The sequence below is a fragment of the Platalea leucorodia genome, assembly GCF_965183815.1.
Source record: "Platalea leucorodia genome assembly, chromosome: 3".
NCBI lineage: Eukaryota > Metazoa > Chordata > Aves > Pelecaniformes > Threskiornithidae > Platalea > Platalea leucorodia.
In genome coordinates this window covers 81,032,819-81,047,475 of record NC_138825.1, presented here as the reverse complement: position 1 = coordinate 81,047,475, position 14,657 = coordinate 81,032,819, and the positions used below count along the sequence as shown (strand labels likewise).

Here is a 14,657-nt window from a genome sequence, read left to right as displayed (position 1 = left end):
AACATGTGACACTAGCTATAGTCTTTCTGGGAAACAGATGTCAATAAGCAGAATACCACACATGAATTCATGCTATCACAACGCTTTCCAGACACAGAGAAATTCCTCTTTTATTGACGCCTTTCAAAAGCAAAGATAAGTCTGGATGTTATCACAGTTAGACTGTCAGTCACTGACACTTACTATGGCTCGTTTGTTTGAAAAATGAGTGTCCTAATTTACTAGGTATTTTCTAGAAGATCCAGATCTGATGGAAGTGAAAAGAACAATATTATGGATTTAATTCTGCTGTCATTTATAGCCATTCAAAACTCATTGAGCCATCAGCAGGTCAGAAGTAGTTCTGCTTGTGAAAAAATAGCAGATGTACATTTTATTACTTTTGAACTGTTAATTACTTCAAAAAATGTGAAATGAGACACATGTCATTGTACCTTAGCTGTTTGTTTCACTAGGGGAGATCTGGTAATAGACTTCCTGTAATACAAAATACTAGAGTAAATCTTAGACCATACTGAGACACTAACACCAACAAAGTATTTCTGGAGTTATATGATCAAATCATAACCTAAACATCACTTAAATTAGCCTCCCTGAATAGTTATATATTTATAATTGATTATAAAACCAATGAAAACAATAACTAAATTGATACTGGTTTGTATTTTACATATGTTTCCCAAGGAAAACAGAACCAATTGAACTTTCCATGGTAAATTCACTGCTCAGCTACACAATTGAGTTGAGAAAGATCAGTCTGGATAGTTTATCTCACAAGGTACAATGAATGAGCAGTTAGCAGGACTGGACCCAAAGCAGACATCAGTAGCTGTGAATATATATGTGTGTTACATACAAAACAGTGTTTTATTTACAGCTGCAGATTCTATTGAACAAGAAGTTCTGAATGCTGAACTGTGACCTGTATATGAGTCTATGTCTTTGAAGACGGCACAAACATAACTGGTTGACTCTTGCCCAAAATAAATTGTTTACAAAAATTTCAAACACTTTCTGAAAAATGCACAAACCATGTTTTGGTTTTGATAATGTAAGGATAACAGGAATAGAAGTTTCTGATCTTAGCTGGCTCAAAAAATCATGCAGCTTTACTGAGCTGCAGAGGCTTTAGGTTATGGTAGTATTTGATCTTAAACTTATTAGAAATTAAGTGTGGTTTTGCTACAATTGCCAATAATTCTGGATTTGCTGTCTACCTCAAACACACATTTGAGTAATGTGATAACCTGGGGTGTATTTTGAACTACATAACTCCTCTAGTCCTACTTAGTACATGGTCTCACTGTTTTTTTTTTCAGAGGGAGTATTGGGAATGACAAAGCATTGTCCTTGTCTATGTCAGAATTTTGACATCCCAGTTGACACTTCAGGAAGGGGTAGGAGGAGATGACAGGTTGGAGGCTGTCCCGACTGCATTCCTGCAGAGTAACCACAAGATGGTGCCTTCTAATTTCTCAGAGGGAAATTTCATTGTTACTTTTTAATAGAATTTACATCACAATGCTCACCTGTTTTTTAATTGCAGCCTGTCTTAAAAACATGCTAAAGGCTTTTATTCTTTCCTATTGTTTATAATACAAATATCTAATTATGTCATCTGCTTGGAAACATGTTATGAAGCAGACCTTTTTTATCTAGCCAATCTTGACAATAAATGCTCAGTCATTTGCATTTTATAATTGCTTTTGCTGGTGAATGACCTGCTCCTTGATTTTAACAGACATTCAGAGGGCAGTGAATAAGCAATGTTAGAAACAGAAGCCACTTAAAACAATTACTATGTCCTTTTCTTTTTTATTGACGTGCTTCAATGTGTTATGGGTTTATGTCCATTTCATACTTTTAGTTTTGTATAGCTCATATTATTGTCATAAGGGCCAGGGAAAACATTGACCTTGAAGACCATTAATATTTAACATAATACATTGATGATTCTCAGTTTGAGAATTTATTGACCTTTCATTCGTTTTTGATTTTTTTTTAAAAGTTGTCTCTGACATTACTTGCATTTTGATGCCACCTTCACACAGTGATTAGATATTACCACAAATGTCAGCTGTGTGGTAGAAACTACATGTGCACTGCCGAAAAATCTAGGATTAATTTCACAGTATTGCTGAAGGCAGTGTCAAGAATGTATTGAACATTGCTTGTTGTCACCCTTGCAAATGGTTGTCCTTAGAATCATAGAATCATAGAATCGTTAAGGTTGGAAAAGACCCTTAAGATCATTGAGTTCAACCATTAACTTAGCACTGCCAAGTCCACCAGTAAACCATGTTCTCGAGCACCACGTCTACCCGTCTTTTAAATACCTCCAGGGATGGAGACTCAGCCACTTCCCTGGGCAGCCTGTTCCAATGCTTGACTACCCTTTTGGTGAAGAACTTTTTCCTAATATCCAACCTAAACTTCCCCTGGCGCAGCTTGAGGCCATTTCCTCTCATCCTATCGCTTGTTACTAGGGAGAAGAGACCGACCCCCACCTCGCTACAACCTCCTTTCAGGTAGTTGTAGAGAGCAATAAGGTCTCCCCTCAGCCTCCTCTTCTCCAGACTAAACCACCCCAGTTCCCTCAGCCACTCCTCAGAAGACTTGTTCTCTAGACCCTTCACCAACTTCGTTGCCCTTCTTTGGACATGCTCCAGCACCTCAATGTCCTTCTTGTAGTGAGGGGCCCAAAACTGAACACAGTACTCAAGGCACGGCCTCACCAATGCCAAGTATAGGGTCACTACGTTAGAGAGTGTTTTGATTGTCTAGAACTCAACGAAGGTAATGAAGGTTGAGTGCGTACGGGTAAAGATCAGAGGGAAGGCTAACAAGGCAGATATCCTGGTGGGAGTCTGTTATAGACCACCCAACCAGGATGAGGAAACAGACGAAGTATTCTACAAGCGGTTGGCTGAAGTCTCACAATCTCTAGCCCTTGTTCTCATGGGAGACTTCAACTTACCAAATATCTGCTGGAAATACAACACAGCAGAGAGAAAGCAATCTAGGAGGTTCTTGGAGCGTGTGGAAGATAGATAACTTCCTGACGCAGCTGGTAAGCGAGCCAACCAGGGGAGGTGCCCCACTGGACCTGCTGTTTACAAACAGAAAGGGCCTGGTGGGTGATGTGGTGGTTGGAGGCTCTCTTGGGCTCAGCGACCATGAAATGACAGAGTTTTCAATTCTTGCCTGGTCATGGTTTCTTTGGAGGAGGTGGCATTGGCTTGAGAAGTTATCTTGAAACCTTGTTTTATCAATGTAGTGGACCCACACCCTTCCCAAGAGGCAAGGAGGGGCCAAGGGCTGCTAGGCTGAAAAAGCTGTTATGCTGTAACCATATACAGTTGACACCATGTCCTGATTGTGCTTCTCTCAAATACGGTTTAACTGTTCTTGATTTGTTTATGTGAAGTTAGTGTAAAAGCTAAGGTCCTTCTACCATCTGTTTGCACCAGGATAAATTTAATTCATTATGTCTTAGAATGCTGCATTTTAGAATTGAGGTGAGCAAAGTGCATCCATGTAACTAGTCCTATATGGAATAGTCTTGGAGGAAGAAGTTAATCAGTACTGAAATATTGTGGGTGCTTCTTTATCAGCAGGATATGTAGAAAGTCAGTATTTCCACTGTTGTTTTAATTGTTATCTTTACAACAGCACAAAACAAAGTTACCAAAATAATTTCATGTGAAAAATGAAAACATTTTTAGGATCCCTTCTTACTTTACTAGAATATTTTATGATTTGGGTTTTTTTCCAAATTTTACTAAATTAGTTTTCATTAAAGTCTTTTTTTATTACTTTCTCAAAAAATGCAGTTAAATCAGTGTTATTGGAGTTCAGAGAATAATCCTAATAGTTTAATATCAAAAGCCTTTGATATTTGGGACAGTAATTTATAATAGTATTGGAACAACACCAAAGTAAATCCCAGCCTAGTGATTTTTTTTTCCTTTCCAGGGGGAGGCAAGTTCAAAAGATTTTAAAGTTGAAAAGCCTGTTCCTCAGGCTATAATAAACAAAAGAATGTGAGCATTCTTGGTAAATCGAAGTAAAAGCTTTGGGATTTATATCCCAAGTAACTTTTATACAACACACAGTCAGTGATGTAGTCTGTATTGTCATGTCACGTTTTGTAATGAAGTAACCTCAGAATTTTTAACGTTGGCTGGGAAAAGCAGCAGCAGCTGTGACAACTTATGAAAGGAAATGTTTTTCCAAGTTTAGCACATTGCATTCTGCAGATATGCAGTTGGAAAATTGGGAACTTCTATCATCCTGTACTCCCTTGAGCACTGTATGTGGATGTATAGACTTCTATGGCTAATTTGTGTGTGTGTTATTGTACAGATTACGTGAAGTTGAGGTATTAATTATAATTAAATGCCCTCCTGGAAACCACCTAAGTACATATTAGAGGATATTTTCTAATGGAAGAAACTGTTACAAAAAACAATACAAAACAACTTCCCTGCCAAAACAAAATCAAACCCACAAAAACCCCCACCTTTCACAGAAAAAAGATATGAAAAGACAAAAGTGGGAAAAGTGAGAAAAAGCAATTTGACTGACTGTGGCATTTTAAAAATCATTTGCAAACAATAAAACATTAAAAACAAGATCTCTATTTTGATTTTTGATTGCAGCTCAACCAATATCTATTTGGTAATGGACCTTGCTTCTGAGCTTATTTTTAATATCTTAATTTATATCATTCAAGAAACAAAGAACAGAAAGGTTAGAAATGTACGTAAAGCTGACCATTGCACAAGTACAAATGTAGGAATATGATTTCAGGAGGCTCACTATTGTACCATAGATATTCACTCAAAGATCAGGACTTAAATTACAGGTCTGAGCTACGGAATATTTTATGTTTGACAAGAATTTAAAGTTGTATAAAAAATTTTTGGAAACCCTTACATGTAATTTATTTTATAGCAAGTACAGTTCACTTTCACTCATCAGTAGAAAGAAGAAACATTAACATCATTATATAATTATTGTCTCCTCTGAAAAAAATATTTTCTTCATTCTTAAGGAAAAAAAATGTCAGATTATAGAACATTCATGTCTTTCTAATAATTTTTCAGTCTTCCCCTAAATATTACTTTAACATGCCATGTATACAAATATTTTAATATATAAATATTAATCTTTGCATTTTGAATTAATCAGCTATACTATAGCTAAGTGTAGTAGCAAACATAGTTTAGTTAATCTGATTTAGATTACTTTGACTTTTATATGAGCCAACAAGTAACAACAAGCACTTCCAGCTGCCTTTTAGATTGAGAAAATATCCTAGACTGCCAGATGAAACCATGTAATTATAGAGAAACGGATGCTAACAATTTTGATATTATGTAGTGCAATATGACTATAATAGTTAGTGTTTCCAAAACAGTAGAAACCATTGGCATCAAATTAATACTAATAGTCTCTCTCTGTTCAATATGATTTGAGGCCATGCCAAATTTTACTATCACACTGAACTATAAAACTAGTATAAATTTTTACAGTGGATAATGTACTGTGAACTTCAGTTCAGCAAACTTAAAAAAAAGCTGTTTAGATACAGCTAAACTCAGGTAAGACAGGTTGTATTTATTTTCTAAAATATCTCTGTAAGATGGACTATTTATTTTCAAATTAAACTGTATGGTGTTATATACAGTATTTTAATCCAGATGATAGATTCATACTCCAAAGGATTAATTACATATCATCATCACTTCCTTTCACCATGCTTGAAGATCAACAAACCTGACCTTCCTTGGATGAACAGAGAATGAATTTAGATCTAGGATCAACAATGATTTAACAGGTGAATGAACTTTCACATCCAGTGGCTGAGAGCGCAAGATCTCGGGTGACTGATTTCAATGCAATCAGGATCATCTCTGCTGAAAGGCAGGGAAATACTCTGCACAGCTGTGATCACAACATACAGAACCATTAAAATGTTGCATTGGATATCATTCTAAATCAGATAGTCAGTATTACGTATTCTGTTATTTATTTGCTCAGTGGCAGCTACATGGCTGAAGTACTATGAATTGCTATCAGCACTTTTTAAGCACCTGGCAGTCATTTGTACCCATAGTCCAGGGACACTGTACTGCAGTAATATGTTCTGGAAGACCTGGACTGGCGTGGCAAGCTTCACACCAGTAGAAATTATTGCCACTGACTGAAACACAAGTGACAAATAGTACTTATCACCACTGATCCAATTTGAAAACCCAGAACCAAACTCAGGAACCTGGAGAAATCTTGAGATTGTAAGCCTCTTTCACAAGAGGTGGAACTGAATAATAAGGGTAGATAATATCTTCTGAATACTTTCCTTTCCTTGTCCAACATAGCACCTAATTCCCTGGGATTCAGCTGCCATCATACCCCTATTTCAGCCAGGTACTGGAAGTGCAAAATGACTGCACCATCCTGGTCTGACAAGAAAGTAGGACTGTGTATCATCTGCGTGCTGATGACACCACAGCCCAAATTATTTCATTATCTCCTCAGTGGCCTCATATACATGTTGAAAGGAGAGATGACAGGATGAAACCTTGTGGAATCCTGCATGAGAGAGAGCCCTCGGGGCTGATGAGCAATTGCCCTATGCCATCCTCTGGGATTTCTCTGAGAGGAAAGAGTGGAACCACACAAGTGCAATCCCATCTGCCCCAGCCTAGGTCCACAGGTGAGTCAGAAAAACATCATGGTCAGTGCAATGGCCAGAAAGGCTGCTGGCAGACCTAAACAAAGCCACCTTTGAAAAAGCTTTCTGCACTGATAGGAGTTCCCCATCAGCCACAGGAACTAGTGTAGCTGTCAGGCTGCACTCAGACTGGAAACCAGGTTAAATAGTTTCAGAAGACTTTAAATGGAATCAGGGTTGATTTAACAGAGGTCTCTCTCATCCACCAGAGTGCATTTTGTTTTGTCAGGAAATAAATTTTAGAATTTGAGAGTGGCTGAATTGGCTTTTTGGACACCAATTGATAATTTATTGAACAGATCATTTAAGGCAAGCTGGAATCTTATTGTCCCACTGGGAGACACTAACAATCTATGCTAGAAGTGGCCACCAATGAGGTCCTGTATGTCACCTAAGTTCATCTCGTAACTCAAACTCAGTGAGCACTTCAGCCTGCAGATTATTTCAGTGTTGTTTTGTTACAAGAAGGGTCAGTCCGATCAGATTCTCGTTGATCCTCTCCATAAAATAGCTAGAAAAGTCCTTGAAACAATCAGCATTCAATTCAGTGACAGAGTGAAGCACCTAATGTTTCACTGAGCTGTCCGGAACAACTCTACTGGTCTCGACTTTGTAGGTACTGTGTTGGAAGCAAAGCTTAATTTACAGAATTACAATTTTCATTTTCCTTGGTATTATTGTCTGTATTTCAGTAGGTAATGAAATCTCCCATACATTTTGGCCTGAAAATAACTTCCTAAAATGGCTGCTTGCTCTACTTCTACCAAAAAAGCAGTAAGTGCTAAATCTGAAATTGAGAATATATTGGTGATATTTTCAGCTAATTGATGTGAACTTAGTCTGCGGCGTACTTGTGCATTACACTTGCTATGGATTGGAAGTGTACTACATCAGAAAAGTCTGTGGCAAAATATTTTTAATGTAACCATATTATGTATATATAGATATATAAGTATATACATATATATGTGTACCATCTTTGATCAACAGTCATGTCTAAGACTAGGTATATAACTAAGCAACCTAAAAATCTGATCATTACAATTTAACTTCTTTTGAAATGGTAATGGTTCAACTACAATGAAATATGATTTCTCTTTTTCTGAGGTTATTTTAATTCCATGAATAGTTCATCTCTCTGTTATACTAAGTCAATATTTTGCTAGGATTCGTGTTTCTGTCTAGGGGGTTTAAGATTGACAGGTTTTCCATATACACATTCAAAATCCCTGGAGGACTGGCATATGGAAACAGAAACTGATTAGGAGGGAGGACCAGGGTAGTGCTGTGCATTCATTTTCAGCTAACTTCAAGAAGATGAAAAACAGTTTGATTGATATATCCTCCTAAATGCTAGAACACTGACCGATAACGTAACAAGACGATGCAGGATTACTGCTGTTACTGTTTTAAGAAAATTAAACAAGGCTTCAAATACTATCTGACACACAAGACTGGAAGTAATGAACTTCTGGGTAAATCTTATAGTTTTTTATTGAATGTTGACAGTCAACTTTATAGTAACTGCATCAAAGAGTGGAAAAAATATAAACCAGCAAGCAATTGGAGATTTTTATATTTAAAACATATTGAATATTACTCACTTAAATGAGAATGTTAAGAGTGGTGCAGGCATGCCATTCCTGTCTTCCTGTTGCTCTTTTTAGGCTGTTAAAAGCAAAATCTATGGTGATAGTCTCATAATTCTGTGTCTAACAAATGCTAATAATGATTTCTAATTACCTTTCTAAATTCCTATAAAGCAATATAATGAAAACAATTTAAATATTGTCTAGCTTTCATATTAATACATACATGCAAAGATATGGGTTTTTTTCTCAGGCCATAAAGCCATACACAAGCTGTCTAAATAGATTGTAAACAGTGGTAATATTTTGCAAAATTATTATCTTGATTTTACATGACGTGAGCTGTCAGCTGTGGCAAATGAAAGAAGTATCAGTTACTTTTCTAAAGCTTTTTCAAAATTGTTTTGTGTTAAAAGGCTAAGAACTACAGTTCTGATTAAAATTTTCTTTTGTACACTTGAACTCCCCGCTTAGAATTGCAGCTCTTTTTTCTAATGTTTTATAGTGATTGTTTTGCTGCAACAAAACAGTTACACTTAACTGCACTAGTGTTTAGAGAACTGTATGCCTTCCTTCAACTCTTCTGCTATTTGATTAGATCTAAGATGACTTGGAGGCAGCATTTACTTTCTGGTAACATTTAAGAAGACAACTTACGATTTTGTAAGGGTTGGTGAAAAATCAATAATAACTGATGTTCTTGTAACATGCCTGCAGTGTGGAAGGTAAGTCAGTGGCAAAAGGTTATGTTCTTTGAATTAAGTGGAGAGTCTTGTATTATATACTAAAAGTGCTCACTTTCATGATAGGCAACAGTTTTGAAATATAACCTATAAGTTCTGTAAACATTTCACTGTTTTTCTGTAACAATCTGAATGGTCAATTGAAATCAGGATCAAGATATTGGGTTATAGTTTCTAAAATCTTATCTGAAAATGTCATTTATCTGTCACAAAAGAAATATTCTAGAGCTGCTTCTTTTTTTCATGTCTTATTACTCCAAAAGTTGTATTTTAATGGTGAAAGAACACAAAGTCTAACTGTACAGAAAATGGAGGCTGTACACAGGTTGGAACTGAAACGAGACAAGAAAAGAATTTCTACTAAAAAAAAGGTCAAACATAAAGTACTCCTTTGTAAACCTCTTTGAACATGATTTTGCAATATCAAAAATATCAAAATTTCAGCTCGAAACTCTTCCTTATATTTCTCAGACAGAACCCGAAGAAGAATAAGGATCCAGGTCGTGAACTTTTACATAGCCTTAAATTAATCTTTTTTAAAATACATAAGTGAGTGAAATTTGGGGGGGGGGGGGGGGAAGAGAAAAAAAGAAAAAGAGATGTAATATTTCTCTTATTCAGTGCTCAGTTACCAAAAGAGTGGTACTGTCTGGGAGCTAATACTGTTTACTGTTTTCAGTCATTTGATATTTTAAAATACAGAGCATATATAAAAAACTTAGTAAATGAAGTCATTATATCATATTTTTAATACAATATATGCAGATAAGTTCCCATGAACTTAATTTATACAAAATAATTTGCAAACACAGAATGGAAGAATTTTCTAGTTAAAATAATTATCTCAAAATTGTGTTAACTGCCTTTTTAAGACTGTCAATCTTGCCAACAATTCTCATTTAATGAGTTTTCAGATCCAGGTAAAATTCTCAGATAAAATGTGTTGGCAAGTTTCTTGAGATCTCATTTTCAGGATATTTCAGAATATTGGCATCAAGTGCATGTATCTTCCTACCTCTCGGCTATTGATTGTAGTCCTGTTCCTACTGACATTACCTAAAAATTCATACCCTTTGGTAAGTGTTTGCAGATCTTTGAAAAAGGTTTTAGTGGATTGATGCATCTTAAGAAGGATTCACTCTGTTTTGGCACTCTTGTTAGGTGTCTTGGCAAAAAAGACAAATCTTGAAAGTGTTAAGTGCGAATGCACCATTTTTAAATTTAGAAGGATTTTGTTCCTCAGAATGTTTCCATTACGTCTTTGATTCCAGAGGTGAGAGCCATATAATGGCTGGAGGTGGTGTAATGCTGAGAGTTGCAGCATTTACTTCTTAATGGATTCCCCGTGAAATTCCTGACTTATGTGCTAGGTTTCCCGCAATGTGGAAATGCCAAGATCTGCAAGCCTTAGCAATTTAGTCTGTAAGCCATTAGGGAGTATTAAATTAAATCTTGCCCTTTCGAAAGATTTCAGGGCTAATTTCAGATTCATAATCATAACTGCAGTTCTGATGTTAAGCAACAGCACTTTCTTAAAAAAAGAGATAGTCTAAGAGAATTGAATATTTTCTTTCAAAGTATAGCTGGATAAGAAGGAGGTACAGTTTCCTGCTTTGTACACAATGCTAAGCGAAGATATCTTGTGCATGAAGATCTGACATATTACAGCTCAGACCATTCAATTAGGAATTTTAGCCACTTCATTCACACAGTGAAAGCCATAAGTTCTGTCTTGGATGTCAACCCAGTGCACCAGAACATTTTTAAAAGGGATTGCTAATGAGTGTCCATTGCAGAAGTCACTCCACGTAGCCAGCCAGAAATGATGAATTTTGTCTTGAACTTTGGCCTCTGAAGGACTTGTGCTTGACCCTGCACCAGAGGGATATACCTTCCTCTCCTTTGGATTCACAACTTAAACTTTTCTTAGTTGTAGGTGCCTAAATCCTTTCTATCATAAGTTGAGTAGGTGTCATATCTTTATTTCAAACTCAGCAGGAGAAAGGGATGTTTGAAAGGAAGTGTATCACAGCCAGAGTAAGATTACCCTTTCCTTCCCACCTTCCCTTACGCATGCAAAGGACTAGAGAAGAGGGCATTTGTTCAGGATTTGGGGGATTCCGGTTCAGTTCTAACCCATGACTGAGACAACTCATGTTTGTACTCTTTTGCACTGGACAGAATTTTACACAAACATATTGAAGTCAACAGTGAAACAGGAACTACCTGAAGTCTTTCCTCTGCCAGTGTGTGCTATAATCCCTAATCTACAGAACAGCCTGTGCTGTCCCTCTCTCCCTTTCTCCTGCTCTGCCTCTGTTAACTGCTTCTGTGCAAAGTGGAACGGGATCAGTAGGTGGAAACTGCAAGTGTTTTTACCTTGCAATGGTCTAACGCCTGTAGGTTACAGCACTTTGCTGAGACACTGAAGCTTAAATCTCCTCCAGCAGAAAACACTGTTGAACTGACGCTCTCAAAGGTGTCTCACATTCAGCTCTAATGCTCCAGCTGATGAATAGCTGCACAGAAGAAAGTTGTAACGTCTGCCATGTGTCCTTCTTTAGCAGTTGCCACTTTTTTTGAGGAACTGGATTTGTTAGGTCCTTTGAGAGCACACCTACTGAATTGATGACCTTACACATGGTGAACTTGAGTACCAACTCTGGTGGGATCCAGGACTAAGCCAAGCACCAATGTGTTTAGCAGAATTTCTACTGACTATGGCTAAATGACGAACCTATAAAGTTTAATGTGGAAAACTGAGTGCCTTACTGCTCAGAGTGCCTTCAGTCCTGGAGGTTGGAAGGTGAATGCAGATTTTGATAAACACAGTTTCAATTTAGGCTCCCAAAGAACTAGGTAGAGTGAGGTGCTTAAATATTTTCTGGATCTAAGCTCCAAACTAGAGGTTTGTATGAATAATGAAGATGTAACGGTTTACAAATAAAGCAGAGTTCTTGATTGGAGACACAAATTAGACAATCATATATTGACTGATGATCTACCACTAATCAGACAAAATCAAACAATGATCAAGAGATATTTACAGTAATTCCAGATGCTCTGTCTTTTTTTTGTTGCTCTCGCTGGACTGGAGATTAGTTACTAAGAAAGCAAAATGCAAAGGGCTAGATTATACCTCAAATTTGCTTTGGGTGAGAGCAATTGTCAGAGGCTTGTCATAATATCTCAGGCTCTGAGATGTTATTTAGTTAATACATTTCTCCACTGGAGAACATTTAAGTTAAAGTAAAAGATAAAAGTCATTAATTCACAGACCTCAAAACTGAGGCTCTTCTTCTTTACTTCCATATTTCATCCATACTCCAATTCTCACACTGAGGAGAGGCTAATTTCTCACCACAGTATTAGCAGTCGAGCATTCAGTCAGACTGAGGGAATAAGGGAGATTTTATTTTACTTTTCAAAATTCTTGCTCTGTAAAATGGAAAAAGGGCTTTGAGGATCAGCTTTTGATGAAAACATGTTAATAAACTCTTTTTCTGATAATATACTCTTCATAAAGATAAATGAAACTGAATATTTTTTGCAAATATATACTCCACAAATGATAGTAGTGGAAGATGTGTTTAGATACACAAGATATTAAAAATAATGGAGTAGATCTTTGTTTTCAGTAATGGGTCTGCATTTGAACAGTATTTAAACATTAATTTAGGTAAACTTCCTACACTGAGGCTTGTTGTTTTGTTGAGGAACAGCTATTTAAATCTTATAGAAATGAAATGTATTATTTTTTTAAATATGGGCAAGGAGATTTTACTGAATACCTAATATACATGTTACATTCAGATGCTGTCCTGTAAGGGTAAACTATGTTAACAGAACATCTGTTTGAAATATTTTTATGTTGTATCATATGCATCCATAGTCAATAGCTGCCAGATAAATAATTGTAGAGACAAGGTGATTTTTTTCACTGAGTCATCACAGCTTGATAAGTCATTTTAATTATTATGTGATGCATATTTAAAAGACAGCAATTTGTTATGAGCTCCAGGCTGAGACAAAGCAAACTTACAAGACTGACAAGACTGTGCCAATAGAGTGAATCTGCTTCTAGTCATTGTAGCTAAACATTTCTTACAGCTGTTTTTTTTCTTCTTACTTTATTTCTCTCTGTAGAGGTCCTTCTGTAGTGCCATGGTAGAGGAGCTAAGAATGTCTCTGAAGTGTCAGCGTCGATTAAAACACAAGCCACAGGCCCCTGTTATTGTGAAAACAGAAGAAGTTATCAACATGCACACGTTTAACGACAGAAGGTTGCCGGGTAAAGAAACCATGGCATAGAGCTGGGAAGCCAAATACCCCAAGCACAAACTGTCGTCTTTTTTCCAAACAACCTTGCGAGAATGTTTCCTGTGGAAATATGCAACCTGTGCAAAATAAAATGAGTTACCTCATGCCGCTGTGTCTATGAACTACAGACTCTGTGATCTCAGCAGTTGCAATGGCCAGACTCGAATCACAAGCATCATGGATCAACCAAGTTATGCGGGGTTACACTGTTCGTCATGGATTTCCACCATTCTGAATGAGTGAATGTTCCATGTAAGTTTTGTGGCTGGTTTCAAATGCAGTCTCAGTGAGAAATTACAGGTTCCGTTTGAAGTTCAACGGTTGCCAGGAGATGGAGAATAAATGTCCAAGATGATACTAACCATGAAAGGAGTCTAGTAAAAGTAATATCTCAGAACTGTAGTGGAACAAGAAACCATATGTTCTTCTGAACTTCCAAGCATAGAAGAGTTGGTAACTGCTGGTAGACTGAAACTACCATCTGGACAGGCGATATGAGCTTCCTGGATGGGAGGAAATGTTAAAGTGAAGAAACTTGAATCCCATGAATAGAAGGATAAATACAAGGATGCTCACCTGCTTTTTGGACTGTCTGTGTCACTGAACTAAGTAAATAAATAATAATTAAAAAAAATCAGTAACTTAAATTTATCTGGGCTGGAACTTTGATCTAAAAAAACAACAAAAAAATTCCATAATTTTGACCCAATTTTTAGATGAATGAAAGTTTCCTTAGTACAAAGGAATGTATCTTACAACTTTAGATATAAGCAATTACTTTTTTTCTTTAATTGTGAAAAGAGGGAGGGGGGTGGGAAGCAGTGTATTTCACACATAGAGGGCTTGCATTTTAGCCTAAATGGGTTTTGAAACCCTTGTTCCTGCTACTAATTGAACTCAATGGAGCCTGTGCAATTCTCGCTAATATTGGAAGTGGGATGGGTCACCTAAAAGAAGTGAATGTGGAGAACTTTAAGGAGGACTGCATTTTTCAATACAGTCACAGTACTAAATGAACAAAATTCTTGAGCAGTTTTTTTTTAAAAAAAAAAAATGTTCAGGTTTATTTGTGGAAATGCAAGATTTCTATGAAAATAGTTTTTGTATGGAAATTTTTGTAATACTTTTTATCAACAAAATAAGAACATGTGTTTCTGTCAGGGGTGTGATGCCAAGCATGAATGGTAGTGCGTGTGCACCACCAACGTTTGGTGAAAACTATTTTTATCAAGAAAAAGGAATCTTAGAAGAGACATATTTTCAAGT

The 14,657-nt window shown here is 36.6% G+C and overlaps 1 protein-coding gene across 1 annotated transcript in view; it reads left to right on the top strand.

Annotated features, from left to right (window-relative positions):
* Positions 1-13,382, top strand: part of GRIK2 (glutamate ionotropic receptor kainate type subunit 2) — a gene marked incomplete at both ends in the record, with an annotated part of 428,838 nt that extends 415,456 nt beyond the window's left edge. The window contains one exon of the mRNA XM_082305204.1: positions 13,218-13,382. Coding sequence (XP_082161330.1) covers positions 13,218-13,382 — 165 coding nt within the window. The remainder of the gene's footprint in view (positions 1-13,217) is intronic.
* Positions 13,383-14,657: the final 1,275 nt, after the last annotated feature.